The sequence below is a fragment of the Xenopus laevis genome, chromosome 2L, assembly GCF_017654675.1.
Source record: "Xenopus laevis strain J_2021 chromosome 2L, Xenopus_laevis_v10.1, whole genome shotgun sequence".
Classification (NCBI taxonomy): domain Eukaryota; kingdom Metazoa; phylum Chordata; class Amphibia; order Anura; family Pipidae; genus Xenopus; species Xenopus laevis.
In genome coordinates this window covers 100,381,509-100,400,383 of record NC_054373.1, presented here as the reverse complement: position 1 = coordinate 100,400,383, position 18,875 = coordinate 100,381,509, and the positions used below count along the sequence as shown (strand labels likewise).

The 18,875-nt window shown below is 37.7% G+C and overlaps 1 protein-coding gene across 7 annotated transcripts in view; it reads right to left on the bottom strand.

The window, feature by feature from the left end:
• Positions 1-1,929: 1,929 nt before the first annotated feature.
• The window catches only part of rffl.L (ring finger and FYVE-like domain containing E3 ubiquitin protein ligase L homeolog), a 30,975-nt gene continuing 14,029 nt past the window's right edge, over positions 1,930-18,875 (bottom strand). For 6 of the 7 annotated variants that reach the window (XM_018245180.2, XM_018245184.2, XM_018245179.2 and 3 more), the window contains 6 exons: positions 17,833-18,008; positions 13,201-13,551; positions 12,010-12,072; positions 11,466-11,676; positions 9,341-9,361; positions 1,930-6,115 (listed from right to left, as the gene is read on the bottom strand). In XM_018245180.2, coding sequence (XP_018100669.1) covers positions 5,937-6,115; positions 9,341-9,361; positions 11,466-11,676; positions 12,010-12,072; positions 13,201-13,551; positions 17,833-18,008 — 1,001 coding nt within the window. In that variant the 3' untranslated portion in view covers positions 1,930-5,936. The remainder of the gene's footprint in view (positions 6,116-9,340; positions 9,362-11,465; positions 11,677-12,009; positions 12,073-13,200; positions 13,552-17,832; positions 18,009-18,875) is intronic. The other variant, XM_018245185.2, reaches the window with a different exon arrangement.

Below are 18,875 nucleotides of genomic sequence, written 5' to 3'. Positions count from 1 at the left end.
AACATCCCTTCTTTAGTAGTAAATTATCTGTTTCCGCTTATCAGATATTAATTGAACAATATTTGCAAGTATATCATGTTTGAAACTCTATATAGTTAATCAAAGCAAATTACAGGTATATGAACAGGGTCGCTTATAGGTACTGGTGGGCTCAGGGCAAAGATCTTATAAGTGCCAGTACTACCCTCAAGCAGGTGGACTTGACTATAATAAGGTAGGCAATAAAGTATGCAGGTTATTAATATAGGTATGCTGATTGTGCTTTGATAGTTATTATAATAGTGCTTCCTAGTGGATCCCTGTAACATAACACACCCACATAGGTTGTAGGTATTTTTTCTTTTCTAGTCTTCAGCTCACAGCCTGCACCTCTCTGTCTCTGTCTATATTTAAATGACTAGCAGGGGGCTTAATACCCCAATAAAGTGACCACAGTTTCTAGACTATGTTCAATATTTTCCTACTGGAATATAACCACCTGGATGTAAATAAAAGCTTAAAAAGCCTTGGGTGAGCATGCCACACACTCCCCATACTCTTCTGAAGTTGCAGTTCTATAACATACTTACTTTTAGTATGTTATAGAATCGCCAGTTCAAAGAAAATTTTTAGTCTTCATTATTTATTTTCTATAGTTTTTGAATTATTTGCATTCTTCTGACTTTTTCCAGCTTTTAAATAGGGGTCACTTACCCCATCTGAAAAACAAATGCTCTGTAAGGCTACAAATGTATTGTTATTGCTACTTTTTATTACTCCTCTTTCTATTCAGGTCCTCTCCTATTCATATTCCAGTCTCTTCTTCAAATCAATGCACGGTTGCTAGGGTCATTTGGACCCTTGCAACCAGATGAATGCTGAATGAAAAGCCAAACTGCAAATTGTCTGGGAATATCGCTCTCTACATCATACTTAAATTATGACTGCATAAAATTCTGTCTGTTTGTGGTTAAGTGCATTCAGAACTGTTTTGTTGCAGTCAGGTTTCACCGTTTTTTTCTGAATAACAGATAGGGAGCCAAAAATCCTAGTATCAGTGCTTACTGCTAATATTAAAATATAAAAACTTCAAAAGTGCTCAGAGGAGTATGCTTCAAAGTAATTTCTATTTCAGTGTAAATCCACTTTAAGGATGAATTTAACATTATTTTATTTACTAAGGCAATGTTGGCAACTGTAATCTAAATAACTCGTTTACGTGGAATTTTTTCTTAGTAATCAGTGGAACAAGTCATTCTCAACACAGCTGTTGCACAGGACTGGATTTGATGTGCCTGGTCAATGTGATGGCCGTTCTTCTTGTATGGACTTTCCCACAATTTTCCATATCTGGAGTGGAAATACTTTTCACAGTTGCAGCAGCTTCAAAGCATCTACATTTCCTGGTCTCTAGGCAGTGGAAATAAACCTAGGCGTTAACAAGGATGTGTAAATTAATATGTTTGACCTCCAATAGTGAGATTAGGTAGTCTGACGTAGGGTTCCATGTATCATTTAATTATTTACTGGCAAAGCAGGGCATGATTTTTTTATTCCTATCTTTATTACTATCTGTACGGTCAAGATTTATGCAGCTGCATATAATTCAATTCTGTTTGTGAAAGTTCTCATTCATCCAGGTCATGATATATATAGAAATAGGTCAAATCAACTGGACTTGCTATGTTTTTCTTGAAGACGTTTCACCAGTCATCTAGCCAGTTGGATGACTGGTGAAACTTCTTCAGAGTTCTCCTCTGGCAATCTGTAGTTGACTTTCATCCATTTATAAATATACCCATAGGAGCTAATAGCAAGTGAACTTGTTTAAAAGTATGTCACTGTATGAATATATATTTAACGTGAATGAACTGTGTGGCAAATGGTTTGCTTCAGTTGCATTAAGTTCTTTTAACAGCGGCTCAAACAAGAAACCCCAAAACGAGACAATTAAAATCAATTGTAGCTTTATTACAAAATAAAATAAAAGCATTCCTCTTTCATTAAAAATAACCCCAGAACACCCAACGTTTATAACAAGCCAAACTTTATTTAGAATTAAAGGCAGAAAAGGCCAAAGGAAATGTAGTACCCATGAGTCCAGCTTACAGGTAAAGCCCTTTTCAGAAACAGTCTATTGAAAGCAGCTGATAACACAGCATTATCTCAATGTGGCTTTAACACAATTTAAGGACTCTTACAGACGAGCGTTTTTAGCTGCGCTCCCCTGCGTTCCGGTTTCATGCGTTCAGCCGCAGGGGAGTAGACAAACTGAATTATATTCAATGGGGCTGTACTCACACAGATGCATGTAAGCGCCGAACGAAGGAAAAATGCAACATGCTGCATCCCAACCCACATTCTGCGCTTATATATGTCTGTGTGAGTACAGCCCAATTGAAAATAATTGAATGCGTCTACTCCTGCGTTCCCCTGCGACTGAACGTATGAAACTGGAACGCAGGGGAGTGCAGCTAAAAACGCTTGTCTGTAAGAGCCCTTAGGAAGATACTGCACTTCAAAAGTATTTGTTGGCTCTGTATTATTGGTACCATGACTGTTCTATATTGTAAGAACCATTGTATACATGTTGCCTAAACATGAGCCATAGGAATGGTAGAGTACTGAACAGCCCTCATTAGTATAAGAATGAATTAAATATAGACACCAAATCGTTAAAGGCGTGGTCTTGTAAAACATATGTTGAAGCCTCTCACCTTTAAAGACTTGAGGCAATAAAGGTACTGAAAAGTTGTAGCAGGTTTATGATGTGTGTGTACAGAGTACATTTTGCACATAGGATTCTCAGCTCACATTTTATAGGGAAAGCAGATAACTATCATTAGCTGGCATCTCACTTCAACTATTCTTCTTTCAGTTGTCCAACTAGAATCATTCGGAACAGAGAACACAGTAACTTGACGAAAAGGCTGTGCATGCCAGAAATGTTAAAATTGCATTGCACTACAAGCATGCTGCACAGCCTTTGGGCACTGTGGTTATAAAGCATAATTTTCATTTCATTTTGACAACCTTACTGAGCCTTCTTTTAATATGTGTGAAATAGCCCATTTTGTGGTTAAGGCCCCTAGCTATAAGTGAAAGAAAGGAAAGACTATGAAGATTACGCTGACTCCCTGTCTTGGTCTAGAAGTAAAGAAGAATACAAATTTCTCAAATTTATAAATGGTAGTATAAAATTCTTCCATACTGTCATATTATGGAGTCAATTTTAGTCCATTATTAGACAATAGTGAGGCTTAACCTCTCATAGTATAGCAATTGCTATGTTGCAAAACCATGTTATGGGGTGACGTAAATTGTTCTTTTGGTGGCACTCAAAAGTGTTATTAAAAATAAATTATTCAAGTCTGTTGATATGACTGATATGCTCCCACCATGACAAACTACAGAAATTTACATTTATAAAAATTAAAAACAATAACCACATCAAGCAAAAGTATATATGTCCCTTTAAAAGACTGCCTAGGCTGAACCAATTTTTGATATGATTTATTTGCACTTGTTAGTGCAAATAAATGCAAAGATTAGATTATGCGTAAATCCAGGCATGACACAACAATCCCAGATATAGATATGAATTGTTTCTATAACTAATATTTTCAGTCTGCAACCAAAGTACCATAGTCTAGTAAACGGGTTCTTATACTGTGCAAACTTGAAAACGTTACAAATTTAATCACATTCTAACAGCGTTTTAAAGGACCCAATTTTCTCCTATAAAAACTTTTTTTTTTAAAAAAAAAAAAAGTGCTTCCTAGAACTTGTACTTGCTCCAAAAGTGCCTGAGACTATGGGAGTAATTCAGTAAAGCAAGGCAATGTCAACAAAGCTTTGTGAATATTGGGGTGCCTATCCAATGCCAATATGCTTTAAAAAAAAAAAAAAGAAAAAAAAAAAAGGGATTCTACAGGGCCCCATGCCATTAAGGCTGGTTCTTAATTCTTCAATTAAATAATGTGAATGTTTTTCCTACTATAAAAACAGGGTGACTGTTAGGTTCTAGATAAATTTCTGGGTTGCAACACGAATTGTTAAAGATACTTTGGGTACCCTGAGAAAAAGGTTAAGAACCATTGACTGTTGCTTTATTATTCTTTGCACTGCCCTGTTTACATTTATCCCATATGCTACATAATAGGTGTCTGAAGAAAAACAAGGGAACCATCATGGATAGATTATATATATATTTGTGTATTATAATAAATAAAGTACCCTCAGTTGCAAAATATGAGGATATTAGAAGTTACCTTGGAGTTCCATGACTTGTATAAAAACACTCGGCCTTGTGTTTTTATATGGTCATGAAACTCCTCGGTAACTTATAATATCCTTATAATTTACAAGAGGGGGTACTTTATTTAAAAAAAGCCCTAGCTTCAAAGTCAAAAATATGAACGAAAAACTCACACTAAGTCAACATGTCTCAGACTACACTGGGAAGCCATAAAAAAGGCACCAACAATTGTGGATGCTAAAATCAAACCTTATGAGTAGATATGAGCGGCTATCCTAAAAATAAAAGCCATGGTCCGACTTTGCTCGGTAGTCTGTGATGAATTAAAAAAAAAAACCCAACCTGACTAGGAGGCATATATTAACTTCCAATAAGGGGAACAAACGCCCTTCTTTGGTCATTTTGAAATAGTTTATGCCCTGACTTAATGGTGCTGTAATAACAAAAAATAAGAAAATTAAATGCGTTAATAAAAATTTAGAAACACATTTGTTCCAGTGACATGTTTTTCACAATAAGAAAACAACGTTGCAGTGCAAATACAAAATAAAAAAAAAATCTTTTAAGAACAATTACCAGTCCTTCCAGTATAAACGTATTGCCTTTGTCCATTGGCTTATTGTGGTCACTTAACCTTACTAGCTTTTAAAATGGAAAGACAAAATACGAAAATAAAAAAAAATCTCACTGCTAAATATTAATTTCAAACTACAAAAATTTTTTCCCCTCTCCGATTTCTCCCTAAAGCTCTTCATTAATGACAAAGGTTAAGGCAACAGGGAAAGGCACCAATTAAACTTTAAAAAGTATATTTGAAAAATATATAGGTCATGTCACCTGAACGGTTGTATGATTTGCATGGGTCTTAAAGGAACATTAACACCAAAAAATGTGAAAAGTGTTTTATAGTACTGGAAATATCATATAATGTTGCCTTGCACTGGTAAAACTGCTGTGTTTGCTTCAGAAACACTACTATACTGTAGTTCATATACACAAGCTGCTGTGTAGCAATGGCAGAAACTAAAGCTATATGGCACAGGTTAAATAGTGGATAACTGGTAACTCCATTATGTTCTACAGAGCTTTTCTGCTATCTGCTGTGTAACCTGAGCTTTTCTCCTGTAAATGGTTACACAGCAGCTTATTCATATTAACAAAACTAGTATTTCTGAAGCAAATAGCAGTTTGACCAGTGCAGGGCAACACTGCATTATATTTGTATTACTTCCAAACACTTTCATTTTTTGATGTTAATCTTCTTTTAATAACATAAGCTCAAATTAAAACAGTTTTACAAATCAGATTGTTTCCCCTGCACTTTGACATGCCCATCTGAAACACCATTATCTTACAGAAGATAAACACTTAAGTCTATGTATGGGTCAGGGATATGAATTCACTTTGTTCAGGGATGTCAAACATGTAGCTCTACTGCTGTACTGCTTGCATCAGATATTGAAATTGGTGCAAGTTTGGTATACCTGGTTACAGAACATTCAGACATAGATCAAAATCCAGAAAGAACATTCTGCAGAAGAAGTGCAAGAGATGTCTAAATGCAATGTAGAAATGCCATTCCACCTTAATATTGTGCATGTTGCAAGGACAAAAGAACTTTTCCATATCCAGATGGCTGAAGGCATGTACAGCTGAAGAGGCCTACAGTTCCAAGCAGGATAGTAACCAGTTAAGGGAGTCAGGAGCGGAAGACATGCACTGCTCTCACTACATACTGTCGGCAGATGGGGCATTCGCTCATGCGCTTCCCGCACTTGGTACAAGTCACCATATGGCCACACTCTAGGAGAACACAGTCGATGGGGCAGTCCATGCAGACCTTGCAGATATTCTCATCACTTGCTGTACCAGGAATGCCTGAGGAAAAATTGTAATTTCAGAGGATTGGTTGATGCACGACTAAACTGTAGTGTTAATCTTACAGAAGAGACTACAATAACAGTGCTAAAAATATCTATACATACTACAAAATCCATGGGATAACTTGAAATAAAAGTGGTCATGTGAACACTTTTGTATTTGCAATTTTACATTCAATTGCCAGTGGTTTATGTTTCTATCAATCTTAAGATTGCTAATACGCGAATTTTGGCTCAACAACTCGCACACTCGCACTGTATAACAAATTAACTGATGAGCCAAAGGCCTGGTATAAGCACATAAAGGACAAGGAAAGGTTGAAACTAACTAAGCTTTATCAGAAAGGTCTATATAAATACACCTGTAAACCCTCAAAGTAATGCTGCTCTGAGTCCTCTGTCAAATGAAACAATTTCTTTCCTTCTATTATGTACACATGGGCTTCTGTATCAGACTTCCTGCCTTCAGCTTTAACATCCAGGGCACGGCATGAGCATGCTCAGTTTGCTCCTCCCCCCTCAGCTGTAATCTGAGCCCACCAGAGTTATGAGTGAGCAGGGAGAGATTCAAACAGGAAGTGATATCACACCAAGCTAATATGGCAGCTGTTTTGCTTAACAACCAGATAAAACTTCTAGAGCTTCTTTACTCTGGTATGGTAAAGCATTCTACATAATAAAGTTTTCTATCTTGCACTATTGTGGCTAATCTATTGGCAAAAATCTGCCTCAGTAGCTTTCCTTCATTAAAGATGTGAATATCTTAAAACCACTAAGAATACAAAACTAATTTAAACTGCAAAAGTGTTCAAAGGACCTCCCTCAGTAAGTCATCAGCAATTAATTTTTGTAAGCGGTCAAGATCTAGAACACATGCTTTCAATGTAAAGCCTGCAAATACTTTTAACCTAACATTACAGGACAGCTATTTTATAAAATGTGTGTCGGAAAACATTTATTTACAGGCTGGAGTGCCCAGGAAGGATCCAATTTATCAGAAAACAAATAGAAAGTTTAGGGAGAGTTTAAGAGAACATGTAAACAATACAGAAAAAGGAAATACCAAACATTCTGTCAGTAAATACTTAACAAAAAACATTATGTGGAAAAAAACAGGGTGTGTGTGTGTGTGTGTGTGTGTGTGTGTGTGTGTGTGTGTGTGTGTGTGTGTGTGTGTGTGTGTGTGTGTGTGTACACACACACATATATACATATATATATATATATATATATATATATATATATATATATATATACACACACACACATATACATATATATATATATATATATATATATATACATATACATATATATACATATATAATGATTCCAAGTGGGCAGCACACCGCCTTTGCAGCTTACCTCAGGTGCAAGGTAAAATAGGTAGATAATGTAGTAAAGATGACCAGCAACACCGAGTTTTTTGAAAGAAACAAATTGTATTCAAGTTACATGCAAAGCCGACGTGACGTTTCGGTCCACTCAGGGACCTTTCTCAAGGCTTTGAGAAAGGTCCCTGAGTGGACCGAAACGTCACGTCGGCTTTGCATGTAACTTGAATACAATTTGTTTCTTTCAAAAAACTCGGTGTTGCTGGTCATCTTTACTACATTATATACATATATATATATATATATATACATATATATACATATATACATATATACATATATATACATACATATATACATATATACATATATACATATATACATATATATATATATATATATATATATATATATATATATATTACATTCAGTTATGCAGTTTGTAACAAAAGTGGCTATAACAAATCAGCAGTTATTTCTAAGTCTAACCGTTGATAACCATGTAAGAGATATTGGGTACTCAAGGATTCAAACGGAAGTGTTCCAAACAGGTACCCATCTGACATGCCATGGATAGGTAGACCTCACTTATTTAAATGTGAAATGAGAAAAGTTTGTCTGGCTGCTAAGGTTCTCCTTGAGAGCACTGTGTGCACATATAAACCTCATGTCAAGAAAAAGGTCATCTGTTTAGTACTATTTAAGTAAATCTTTACTGAACATGAAAGACCGGAAGGAAATCTTTTGTTTTAACATTAAATGAACAGTAACACCAGAAAATTTAAATTTCTGAAGTAACTAATGAAGATACAGTATAATGTAGTTGCCCTGCACTGGTAAAATTGATCTGTTTGCTGTTTGCTGAAACACTACTATAGTTGATATAAACAAGCTGCTGTGTAGCAATGGCGGAAATGGAAAAAATGCTATATGGCACAGGTTAAATAGTGGAAATTAAATATATGGTGAATTGTGGCTAGTCACATTCATACACAGACACAGCACACATAAGCCAGCTTTACACTAGACTCTTTACTGCACATCTAAGCCCTTTAGGATTTATGCTGGTCACACACTTAAAGGGATACTGTCATGGGAAAAAAAAATTTTTCAAAATGAATCAGTTAATAGTGCTGCTCCAGCAGAATTCTGCACTGAAATCCATTTCTCAAAAGAGCAAACAGATTTTTTTATATTCAATTTTGAAATCTGACATGGGGCTAAAAATTGTCAATTTCCCAGCTGCCCCAGGTCATGTGACTTGTGCTCTGATAAACTTCAATCACTCTTTACTGCAAGTTGGAGTGATATCACCCCTTCCCCCCCCCAGCAGCCTAACAACAGAACAATGGGAAGGTAACCAGATAGCAGCTCCCTAACACAAGATAACAGCTGCCTTGTAGATCCAAGAACAGCACTCAATAGTAAAAACCCATGTCCCACTGAGACACATTCAGTTACATTGAGAAGGAAAAACAGCAGCCTGCCAGAAAGCATTTCTCTCCTGAAGTGCAGGCACATGTCACATGATTTGGGGCAGCTGGGAAATTGAAAAAATGTCTAGCCCCATGTCAGATTTTAAAATTAAATATAAAAAAATCTGGTTTGCTCTTTTGAGAAATGGATTTCAGCGCAGAATTCTGCTGGAAATTTTTTTTCCGTTTTGGAAAAAAATTTTTTTCCCATGACAGTATCCCTTTAAGGATAATGTTGTACAAAATAAAGTATCAACTGATATCCATGTACAATGTATATCTGTCAGTTCAGGGATCAGGCATGTTTTAAAAAGAGGATCAGCTGGGGAGCTGCTGATGTACCTATCGTTCAGCCCAACAATGAAACAATAGAGAGACAGCCACATAATAGATTTATCAGATTTGGTTTCTTACCTTCTGCTTCAGCCTCAGCGGCTGCAAGGGAAACATGAAGTATATAAATAAATTTAGCATTAAAATCAGCATATATGAATAACTCTGGGACTACAGAATACACATTTCCCAACTACTGTATTCACACAATATATCTTAAAACCCTGGGTGCCGGATTACAAAGGTTTTATGGCAATGCCACACAGGGAACTCCGTTGTCAGCGGGGATTTGTTGCCTCCATTGGTGACAAAATGCCAGAAAATACCTTGCCATTACAAAGAATGTTAATTGCAACAGGTATATTCACATCCGCAGGTATTTCTACAATTATGGGAGAGCCCATATGTGAGAACAGGAATGGACAGTGGCATAACTTCCAGGGGTGAGGCCCGCTGGAGCTGCGACAAGCATATTGTGGTGGAATTTTTCAGTGGCGCATGCAGCACCTAGACCAGGAAATGAGATATGCAAAGTAAAGCTACATCCCCAAACATCTATTCATTTAAAGGATCAGTAACATCAAAAAATGTAATTGTTTTAAAGTAATAAAAATATAATGCAGTGTTGCCCTGCACTAGTAAAACTGCTGTGTTTGCTTCAGAAACACTACTATTGTTTATATAAATAAGCTGCTGTGTAGCCATGGGGCAGCTATTCAAAGGAGAAAAGGCTCAAGTTACACAGCAGATAGCAGATAAGCTCTGTAGAACATAATGCTATCTGTTATCCATTATATATCCTGTGCCATATAGCCGTTTTTCAACTTCCGCCATTGCTACTCAGCAGCTTGTTTATATGAACTAAAGTAGTGTTTCTGAAGCAAACAGATCAGTTTTACCAGTGCAGGGCAACACTGCATGATATTTTCATTACTTTAAAACACTTTCAGTTTTTGGTGTTACTGTTCCTTTAATATAACACCGTCCAACATATTACCAGCTGATTAGTGTGGCAGCAGCAATATATGAAAAGCCATTGCATACACAAACTCCTTATCCCATCCGCCAAGTTTGTCCTATCTTTATTAAATACATTTGCTCAAATGATTAAATACCCTTCCCAACAAAGATATTGGTAGAAAACATTTAATCCAAATATATTTTGATCTTTGATGGATCAAGATACATTTTAAATTAAGTAGTGCTTTCAAGTTATTTTTCTATATATGCTGTATGTTAAAGGGCACCGATCACAGCCAAAATCAAACGTATGTTAACAATCTGACCAGTACAACCTAAACACGTTTAATCAAACTACAGATATCGTTTTTTGGAGAAAAAAAACTGCAGGTTTTAAAAAATCCCTTACTTTGTCAAATGGGTTCTTTCACTGAGGGAGTCCATACTGAGACTATAACAGAGACTAAAACATGCAAATTTCAGGGGCATGCTCAGATCGTAGCACTGCCTTGAGTATTCTATCCAGAATGCCTAGCTTTAGTAAACTCCTCCACTAGAAGTATCAGGAGATTTCCCTATCTTGTCCCCTGCTGGTGATGTTATTATGCAAATGAAGGGCACGCACTAACTTCCAGAAAGTGGCAGCACTACTAAACAGCAGCTAACACAGAGGTTTGGCTGATTTGAAAATAGCTTAGAAGGTTTGCTAAGCAACCAAGGAATTTCAACTGAGCATGTGCAAGATTTCAGAGCTACAGTTGGCTGGGAAGATAAAGGTAGGAGGAGCCAGTGAAATCCAAGATGCCTGCCTCAGCTTGAACTGCAGTGGAAATCGGGGAGATCTTGCAGAAGGTATAGTGAGCTGATGATTTACATTATACAAACAATTCTAACTGTTTTAAAAATTGGATTTCTTGAACTTTCACATTGTGTATTTACTTAGTAAATGATTTAAGTTATGATTGGTGCCCTTTAAGGTAAGTATCTTGTCCTTGTTGTGTGCAACACACAGCTGTTTGTCTTTCTTGTATCTTAAATATAAAAAAAAAAAAAAGTATTGGACTAGCTGTCTAGATCTGTATGCAGGTGCTGTCAATGTCACATAATTTGTCACAACTACTACACTTCTGTTGATTACATACAATAACTACATACCCAAGACTAAGGAGCAATACTGTGAAAATTTGATGGAAGCATCAAAACATAACAATTCTAATTGTATTTCATGCGCCATTTCTAGATTTACCCTTCTGCTGAAGACCCTTTTGTTCATTGTATAAGCGGGTAACACGTTCCATAAGTTCCCACTTCTCACAGCAGCCTTTATAGTCAACAAAATTTCTGGCCAAGATCTCCTTTAGCTGACGCACAGAAAGGGCTTCGATGTCATCAACACAAGTGAGATCAGAGAGGGATGCCCTCCTTCCAGGTGCCAGATTCTCCTCCGGGTCTGATGACTGAAAGACATATCAATATATTATATACTGATCAATATACTATAGATGTAGAATGATATATATGATTATGAAAGTAAAAATAAACTTTTGTAAAACCTTGAAGAAATAACCATTCCTACCTTACCTCAAAAAAAAAAAAAGTGAAACCTGGGCCTTTGTCCAAATCACCTAAGCCACACCAGTTATGATCCTGCTCTGCCTAACACTACCCTTTTTGAGATTTATAAATCAGAGTTGCCCTGCCAAATGTGAGTGTAAATAAGGAACATTTTAATTTCATTAAAATGTGTGTGCTTATTTATTAATGAATGTTTCTAAAATAAGAAAGCTTACGTCAGAATCCACCAAATGTTCTTCAGCTGTGCCCTGGGCATTGGATGAACCATTTCTGTTTGCCTACAAGGAAAGCAAGAATGAATGGAAGGAAAAATAAGACTAGTGATTATGGAGATGCAAGGAATAGACACACAACTGTAAGTTTTAATCATTATTATTTCACAATTTACAACCATCTCTTAGGAGAACAAAATACTGCTGACAAATTCTCCTTTACCGGGGGTGCCATATCTTGAGTATTTCCAGTTCTCCTCGCTGTGATCCTCACCACAGGAGAACGGTTAAAGATGATCAGGACCTAGCTTCAACTGTGCATGTTTCATGTTGGAGATCGCAGGTAGAGCACCCTTAGCAGCTGTTTAGTGAGTCTGCAGTGATGCCGTTTGGGAGGGGATGGAGGCCTGAGGTTGTCAGCAGGCTTTGCTCATTTTTATGGCTTTCTTTAGATCTCAAGCTGTACAGCAAGGGATGGCACATTTAGTCTAATCTAATTAATTTGTTAGTTAGAGGTCGGTATTTACCCATGTAAGGAGAACCTTCAGGACAGAGACACACGTGGAGATTTGGGTAGATTCAGTCTCTCGGCAACAAATCGCCTCTTCTTTGGGCGACTAATCTCCCTGAACTGCCTTCCCACCGACTACAATCTAAATCGCATGCGGGATGGCACTCTGAGCACTTCGCTTTCCGAAGTTGGCTCACGAGGAAACTGCGGGCGACTTCGGAAAACGAATTGCTCCGAGTGCCATCCCATCGGCGAATTTGGATTCTAGCCGGCAGGAAGGCATTGCGGGGAAGTTGCCCGAAGAAGAAACGATTTGTCGCTGGGCAACTAATCTCCCTGAACCTCCACATGTGTCTTTGCTCCTTGTGCATGTTTAGTATCTGGGCTAGAATTCATTTAGGGAAAGTATCTACTTGTGGTTGATTACATAAAAATCTTTATTGATTAGGGAAATCTGAAAGTGAAACTGAAGAAATATCTCCTGTGTCATTTCTGACATTATACAATTCCAGACAGTAAAGTAGCTACAAGTAGTGACCAACTCCTTTGAACATTTTGCTTTCAAACTGTGACTTAAAACAGAATGAGGCCAAGTCAGTAGACAGGGCTGCTTTATGGAAAAAAACCATATGGATAAACAGAAAAGAGGTACTTTTGCATAAAATAAGAAGTTTTGAACTTACTGCTGAAGTATTGGAAGGGGGGTGTCCGGGGGTGTAGCTAGAATCTGTTCTTTGATTTGCTGTGCTTTGGTCAGATGTAGAAGTAGGCACATTGGTCCCATCGGCACTAAAAACTGGGGGTTTATGAAACAAAATAAGCTGTACGAGATCTTCCTTTTCTCGGCAAAGGTCTATGGGTATGTCTTTTAAAGTTAAGTAATCCCGCAAGTCTTTTACTCTTAGTTTCATCAACTCAACTCGATCAAAGGCTGTGGAGCGGATGCTTCTGCATACTTGACAAAGGGAATGCCCATTGTTTGCCTGGATTAGACATGCCGTACAATAGTAATTCTTGCAATCCATGCAGGGGTTCTAAAGAAAATTAAAACAGACTGCAACTTTAGCACATTCCACAGCATACTTTGTAAGAAAAGTCGATACAATGAAACTAGGGTCGAATTGAAAATTAAAATTTTCAAATTTCAAGTTTAATTCTACTAGGGAATAGCCCAAATTCGATTTGAGTTTAAAAATTAAATTAATCGAAATTTATCATGTTCTGTCCCTTTTAGAATTCAAATTCAACTATTCACCATACAAGACCTGACGAATTTGGTGTTTTAGACTACAGGGGACCACCTACAATCAATTTGGGGTTGTTTGGTGGACTTTTGAAAAATCAAATAAAAAAAAAAAAAAATTCTCTTTTGTGAAAAAACTCAAATCAAATTCGATTAGAATTTGATTCAAGTTTGCAGGTCAATCCTATTCACCCAAATTTAAAAAAATTGATTGGTGTTTTTTTTTTTGAATTTCGAGTATATGGGAGTTTTTATAAACTGTCGTAAACTCTAAATTCGACCCTTGATAAATATGCCCCTGATAGATTTGGCTAACCAAACTCCCGCTACACATTAATAAATGTGATAACTGAAACATGCATCTTCATATAATTTATTAAAAAGCCAATAGAATGTGGAAATATGAATACATTTGATTAAAACAAAATATTAAAATTACAATAAAACATTGTAAGAATCACCTGCCAAACATCTGAATGTATACTGGCAAAAATGGGAGGTAGAGAGACCTAACTAGCTTAATTATATGGAAAGAATAGTGTTATCAAGAGTGTAGACATGGATCCCAGATGGAATCATTTTTCACAAGTGTCTAAAAGAATACTATACTGTTTCATGATCCAGTCTATTTTATTTTGTAACTGAATCAACTGAAATTTGTTTTGTTTTCCATTCCTTTGCTATAGTTTTTTTTAGCAGCAACCATATAGCAGTATATAACTGAGAGGTTCAACCTATCTGCTTTTGTACAATACTGCAGTACTAGGATGTACCATTATTATTAAATTTCTGAACGTTAGGGCACAACCAACCATTTATGAAACATGATCAGAATAACGTTTTTATTATTATAAGTTCAGTTTTTACTGAATTCTGGTGCCATGCACAATTACCTACTGTATAGGTTTACTTTTGTTTTAACAGAGGAAAATTTCCAAGTACAGCATTTCTTTTTAAAGACGCCACGTTGCCCTTCTGTTCCTTTATTCACCCAACAGATGATGAGAAAAGAAGGTATATTTTACTGATGGACCAGGACTGAAATGACTTGGCCTTGCATCAGAGCAGTGTCTCATATGGAAAATAAACTACACACTTGCTGAGTGCAGTAGAAGTCTGGACCAAGCTCGTAGTACACTCCTTTATGGGTTATATTAAAGGGGAACCGTCAACCCAGAAAATTGTTCAAAATCCTGTCTTCACACATTAGTCAAGCAAAATTAACATAGACTATATAAATTATTTGAATCGTGTTTCCTTCAGTCTGGGAATTCATAATTATAGCAAGCAGGAGCCATTTTGTGGACAGTTTTATTAAGCTAAGCCTTGCATAATCTCAGAATCTTGTTTGTGCACCAGAATGGGGACCTGATGTCCATCCCCATGCCCTGGCTATACAATTAAACGGTGAAGAGAACGGGGGAATGTGGGGAGAGCAGTGACATCTCGGAATGCTGAATGGAAAGTAAAAGTAATTCTCTGCCCCACCTCTATGTCTAAGGCATAGAGGAGGGGCAGACAATATTTGATTGACAGCTAAGCTTTTTAAATAAGCTTACAACAGGTATGAATGTTTTAATAAAAAATAGAAATCGGATTTCATGTTTAATTTTAAAAGGACTTTTATTATACAGATGTGTGTGTCTGGGTGTTAATTACAGAATGCAAAATACTGGGAAGACACCACTACATGACAGATTATATACCAATACATTGTTTCAGCAGTTTTAGAAATAACAAATAAAAGCAATAACGGTGCCTCATGGCCAATTTTGTAAGTAATGTAGACCTCTTGTTCTCTGGAACTGCTAATGGCAAATCAAACCTTAGGTCCTGAGTAGTGAAGTTTCTGTTTCCCTTACATGGTTAAAGAAGCTTTATGACAAAGACAAATGTTTGTGTGATTCATGTGTCTATCCATCCAACCTGACGACAGGGAAAGCATAAATTCTGTCTTACAAAAACAGTTGGATAGCTCTATTTCCATACATGTGTAGTGCTACAATGAAATTGTGATGGAACAGAGATTCAAGCATACGGCTTCCGTGCAAAACCCCTTCCATTAAATAAAGTGTGTTTTTGATTATTGCAACATCAGAATATTTACAATATGGCAAATAGCTGTCCCCCTCCAAAAGCTATGGCTGTGATGCGGATGCCACAGCTAAATTAAAACACAGCCCACTGCAGCTGCTAATATGTACACTACAACCTACCAAGCAAAGCATTTGAGAATTGTATATAATACAGTGCCCAATATTATACGCTCTATGCAGAATATCTTTGTTCAGAACTTTGAACCAACTTCTTTCTTGTAATATTAAAAGTATAAATTTTAACAATGAAGTTATAGAAATTCTACTTTGTAGTTTAAGTCAGTGAAAGCCACAAACATTTATTTAACACAGACATATCATGCAATCTTTGTCTGTGCGCTTTTGTTTAATTAGTTTATTTAGTCAGTAGTAGCTACAAGAAAAATATTCAGCTTCTTCCTTCTAAATGTTTACAGAGTGCACACACTTGCCAGGAGAAAGCACAAAGAAGGATAGGTGAACTATCCCTAACATGGGGTTCATTCTTCTTAGTCTGATTCTACACAGAGTTCTGTCTGATTTATGCCATATTGTGTGTGTACTGGCAGCTCGTGGCATCGCAAAATCCAACACTTGTGTTATTTCATCTAACTTGCATACTTAGATATTAAATGACTGTAAATGTAAAAATGTTGATAAACATTTCAAATGTTGATAAAGCTAAAGATGTTCAGCAAACTCGACGATTTGCATATTAACTCTTCAGTCTGATATGCTGTAGTCAGGGCAGCCGTCAGGGGGGGGACAGGGGGCCCGGCCATGCTGCACTTTCTTGATTAGCCTTGCCCCCTGCTTTCTGAAAGCTGCTGACGTCAGGAAGGCAGGGCGAGAGCACAAGTGGAGGTATCTTCTGATCATTACTTCCCCTTATTGGTCACTGAGTTTAAGTCCCGGTTGAGCTGCTCAGGGATTGGATATCTGAGGTTTGAACGTCTCCTCCAGCTCATCCAATCACAATGCAGCTTTACCAGGACTTGAAATTCTGTGACCAATAAGTGAAGAAAATGCTGTCACTGGAAGAAGATGCAGCCACCTGTGCTCCCCTCCTCTCTTCTGTAGTTGGCAGCTCACTGACAGCAGGTGGGCCACACTAATGAAGTAAATGTAACATGGCAGGGCCCCCCTAAAGGTAACCCTTTGTGGTCCCTGTTGTGTGGTGGGGCCCTGGGCACCAAATTTTTTTAAACTCCTGGGGGGGGGGGCATGTTTTTTTACATGGATGTCTAAGGGGGGCCCTGGCCACCAATCTTCTTATAACGTGGGGGGTGGTCCCTGGGCACCAATTTTTTTTAATGGGGGGGCCCTGACCACAAATGTTTTTTTCAATGGGGGGCCCTGACCACCAATATTTTTTTTATTAACATGTGGGAACCATAGCCACCAATGTTTTTTTTGTTTGTTTTTTTTAGTGTGTGGTGGTGGGTGGGCCTGTGGGATGGGGAGGGCGGAACTGTAGGTGGGGCTTGTGGTGGGCGTAGCCTGGGGGCCCAGGAAATTTTTTCGTATGGGGCCCTGAGATTTCTGATGACTGCCCTGGCTGTAGTCATTGTTAGCAAATATCACAATCTCTGGCCAGTGGGGGGGGGAAGAATGATGGAGTAGAAAAACAACAGAAATGGGAGTTATTGCTAATAAAACAGGAAAGTTTATTATCAAAAAGTTTATTTTGCGGGTTACAAAATCTATGCCCCCCCCCCCCACCTCTAACCCTAACTTGCCCCAGTGAACCCACACACATTTACTTTTAAGTCAACTCAAATCGCCTGATGACAGTACTTAGGGGGAGGATTAAGCCACCGAGATCACAAACAGGAAGGGTCTGCTGGAAACAGATGGACCCACCTGCAACCCCACTTCCGTTCCAGAGGACATTATGTAAGGGGGGGGGGCATGGCAAAACTTCCTGACCCACGGGTATCAGATATACACACACACACCACAAGTTTTGTCATTTAATTTGATTTACCAGCACTCACCTTTCTAGCACATGCTGCAAAACGGATACCACAAGCTTTGCAGGAGATTTCCGAAACTGGAGGAGCAGTCCTGAAGTTTGAATTGGAAAAAGCTTGTGTTCGATCACCCTGTGAAATCTCTTGTGGTTCTGTATCAAAACACAGCCAGTTACAACAAGCAGCCCACATAGTCAAACCTAAAAGACAAAACACAAAATAGAAAAAAATCAATCAGTGAATATGATGTATAGGCCAGAGACAAGACTAAATATGTTGTTTATTCAGTGTGCAACTCAGATTACTTTTTTTACTATTCATTATTGGCCTGATTTAATTGAAACAAGTTTAAAATGAAACATTTTGTTCTCATATGAAAATAAATGAAATGGCATTTAAAGAATGGTTACCAGATCATGTAAAAAATCAGTCATCCAAAGCGTATTAGAAGGTCAAGTCACTAACTGCCCACACCAACAAGCGACATTGTATAGAGGTCTGTAGCTCACATAATTTGCCTATGTGCTTTGAAAGGATACCCGCGGGTTTGCCCGCTGCACCTTTTGAGTTGAGCTCGTGCCTGCTCTCCCCGCCCGAGACCTTAAACTGACGGTTTTATAGGCACGTGCCTGCCCCACTCCTTTTGTGTTATCGGCAGGGTAGCGCCGGTCTTTAAATGGAGGGGGAAGCCGGATGTGGGTGGGCACAGGTTTGGTGACAGGTTGAGCTTTTCTTCCCCCGCACCTTATGCTTTGCTTTCAGCATCGCAGTCAAAAACATTATCTTCATTCTCTTTGTTTATAGAGAAAGGCAGTGCACAACTTGGCAGGCAGGAACTCCGGTAAAAAAACAGGAACATCAAGATCACTTGACAATTTAGTTGTTGGAGACCTTGCATAGACCAACGTATCTAATGCAATAAGGAAGTACTTGATGAGATAACAGCTATCACAGCAGCCATATGGGGTATGCAAAGCCATTTGTTTATTGGAACATAAACTGCAGTGAATGGATATTAAATGATACCACACATTGTAAAATCAGTATAGCGTTAGTAATCACTCTAA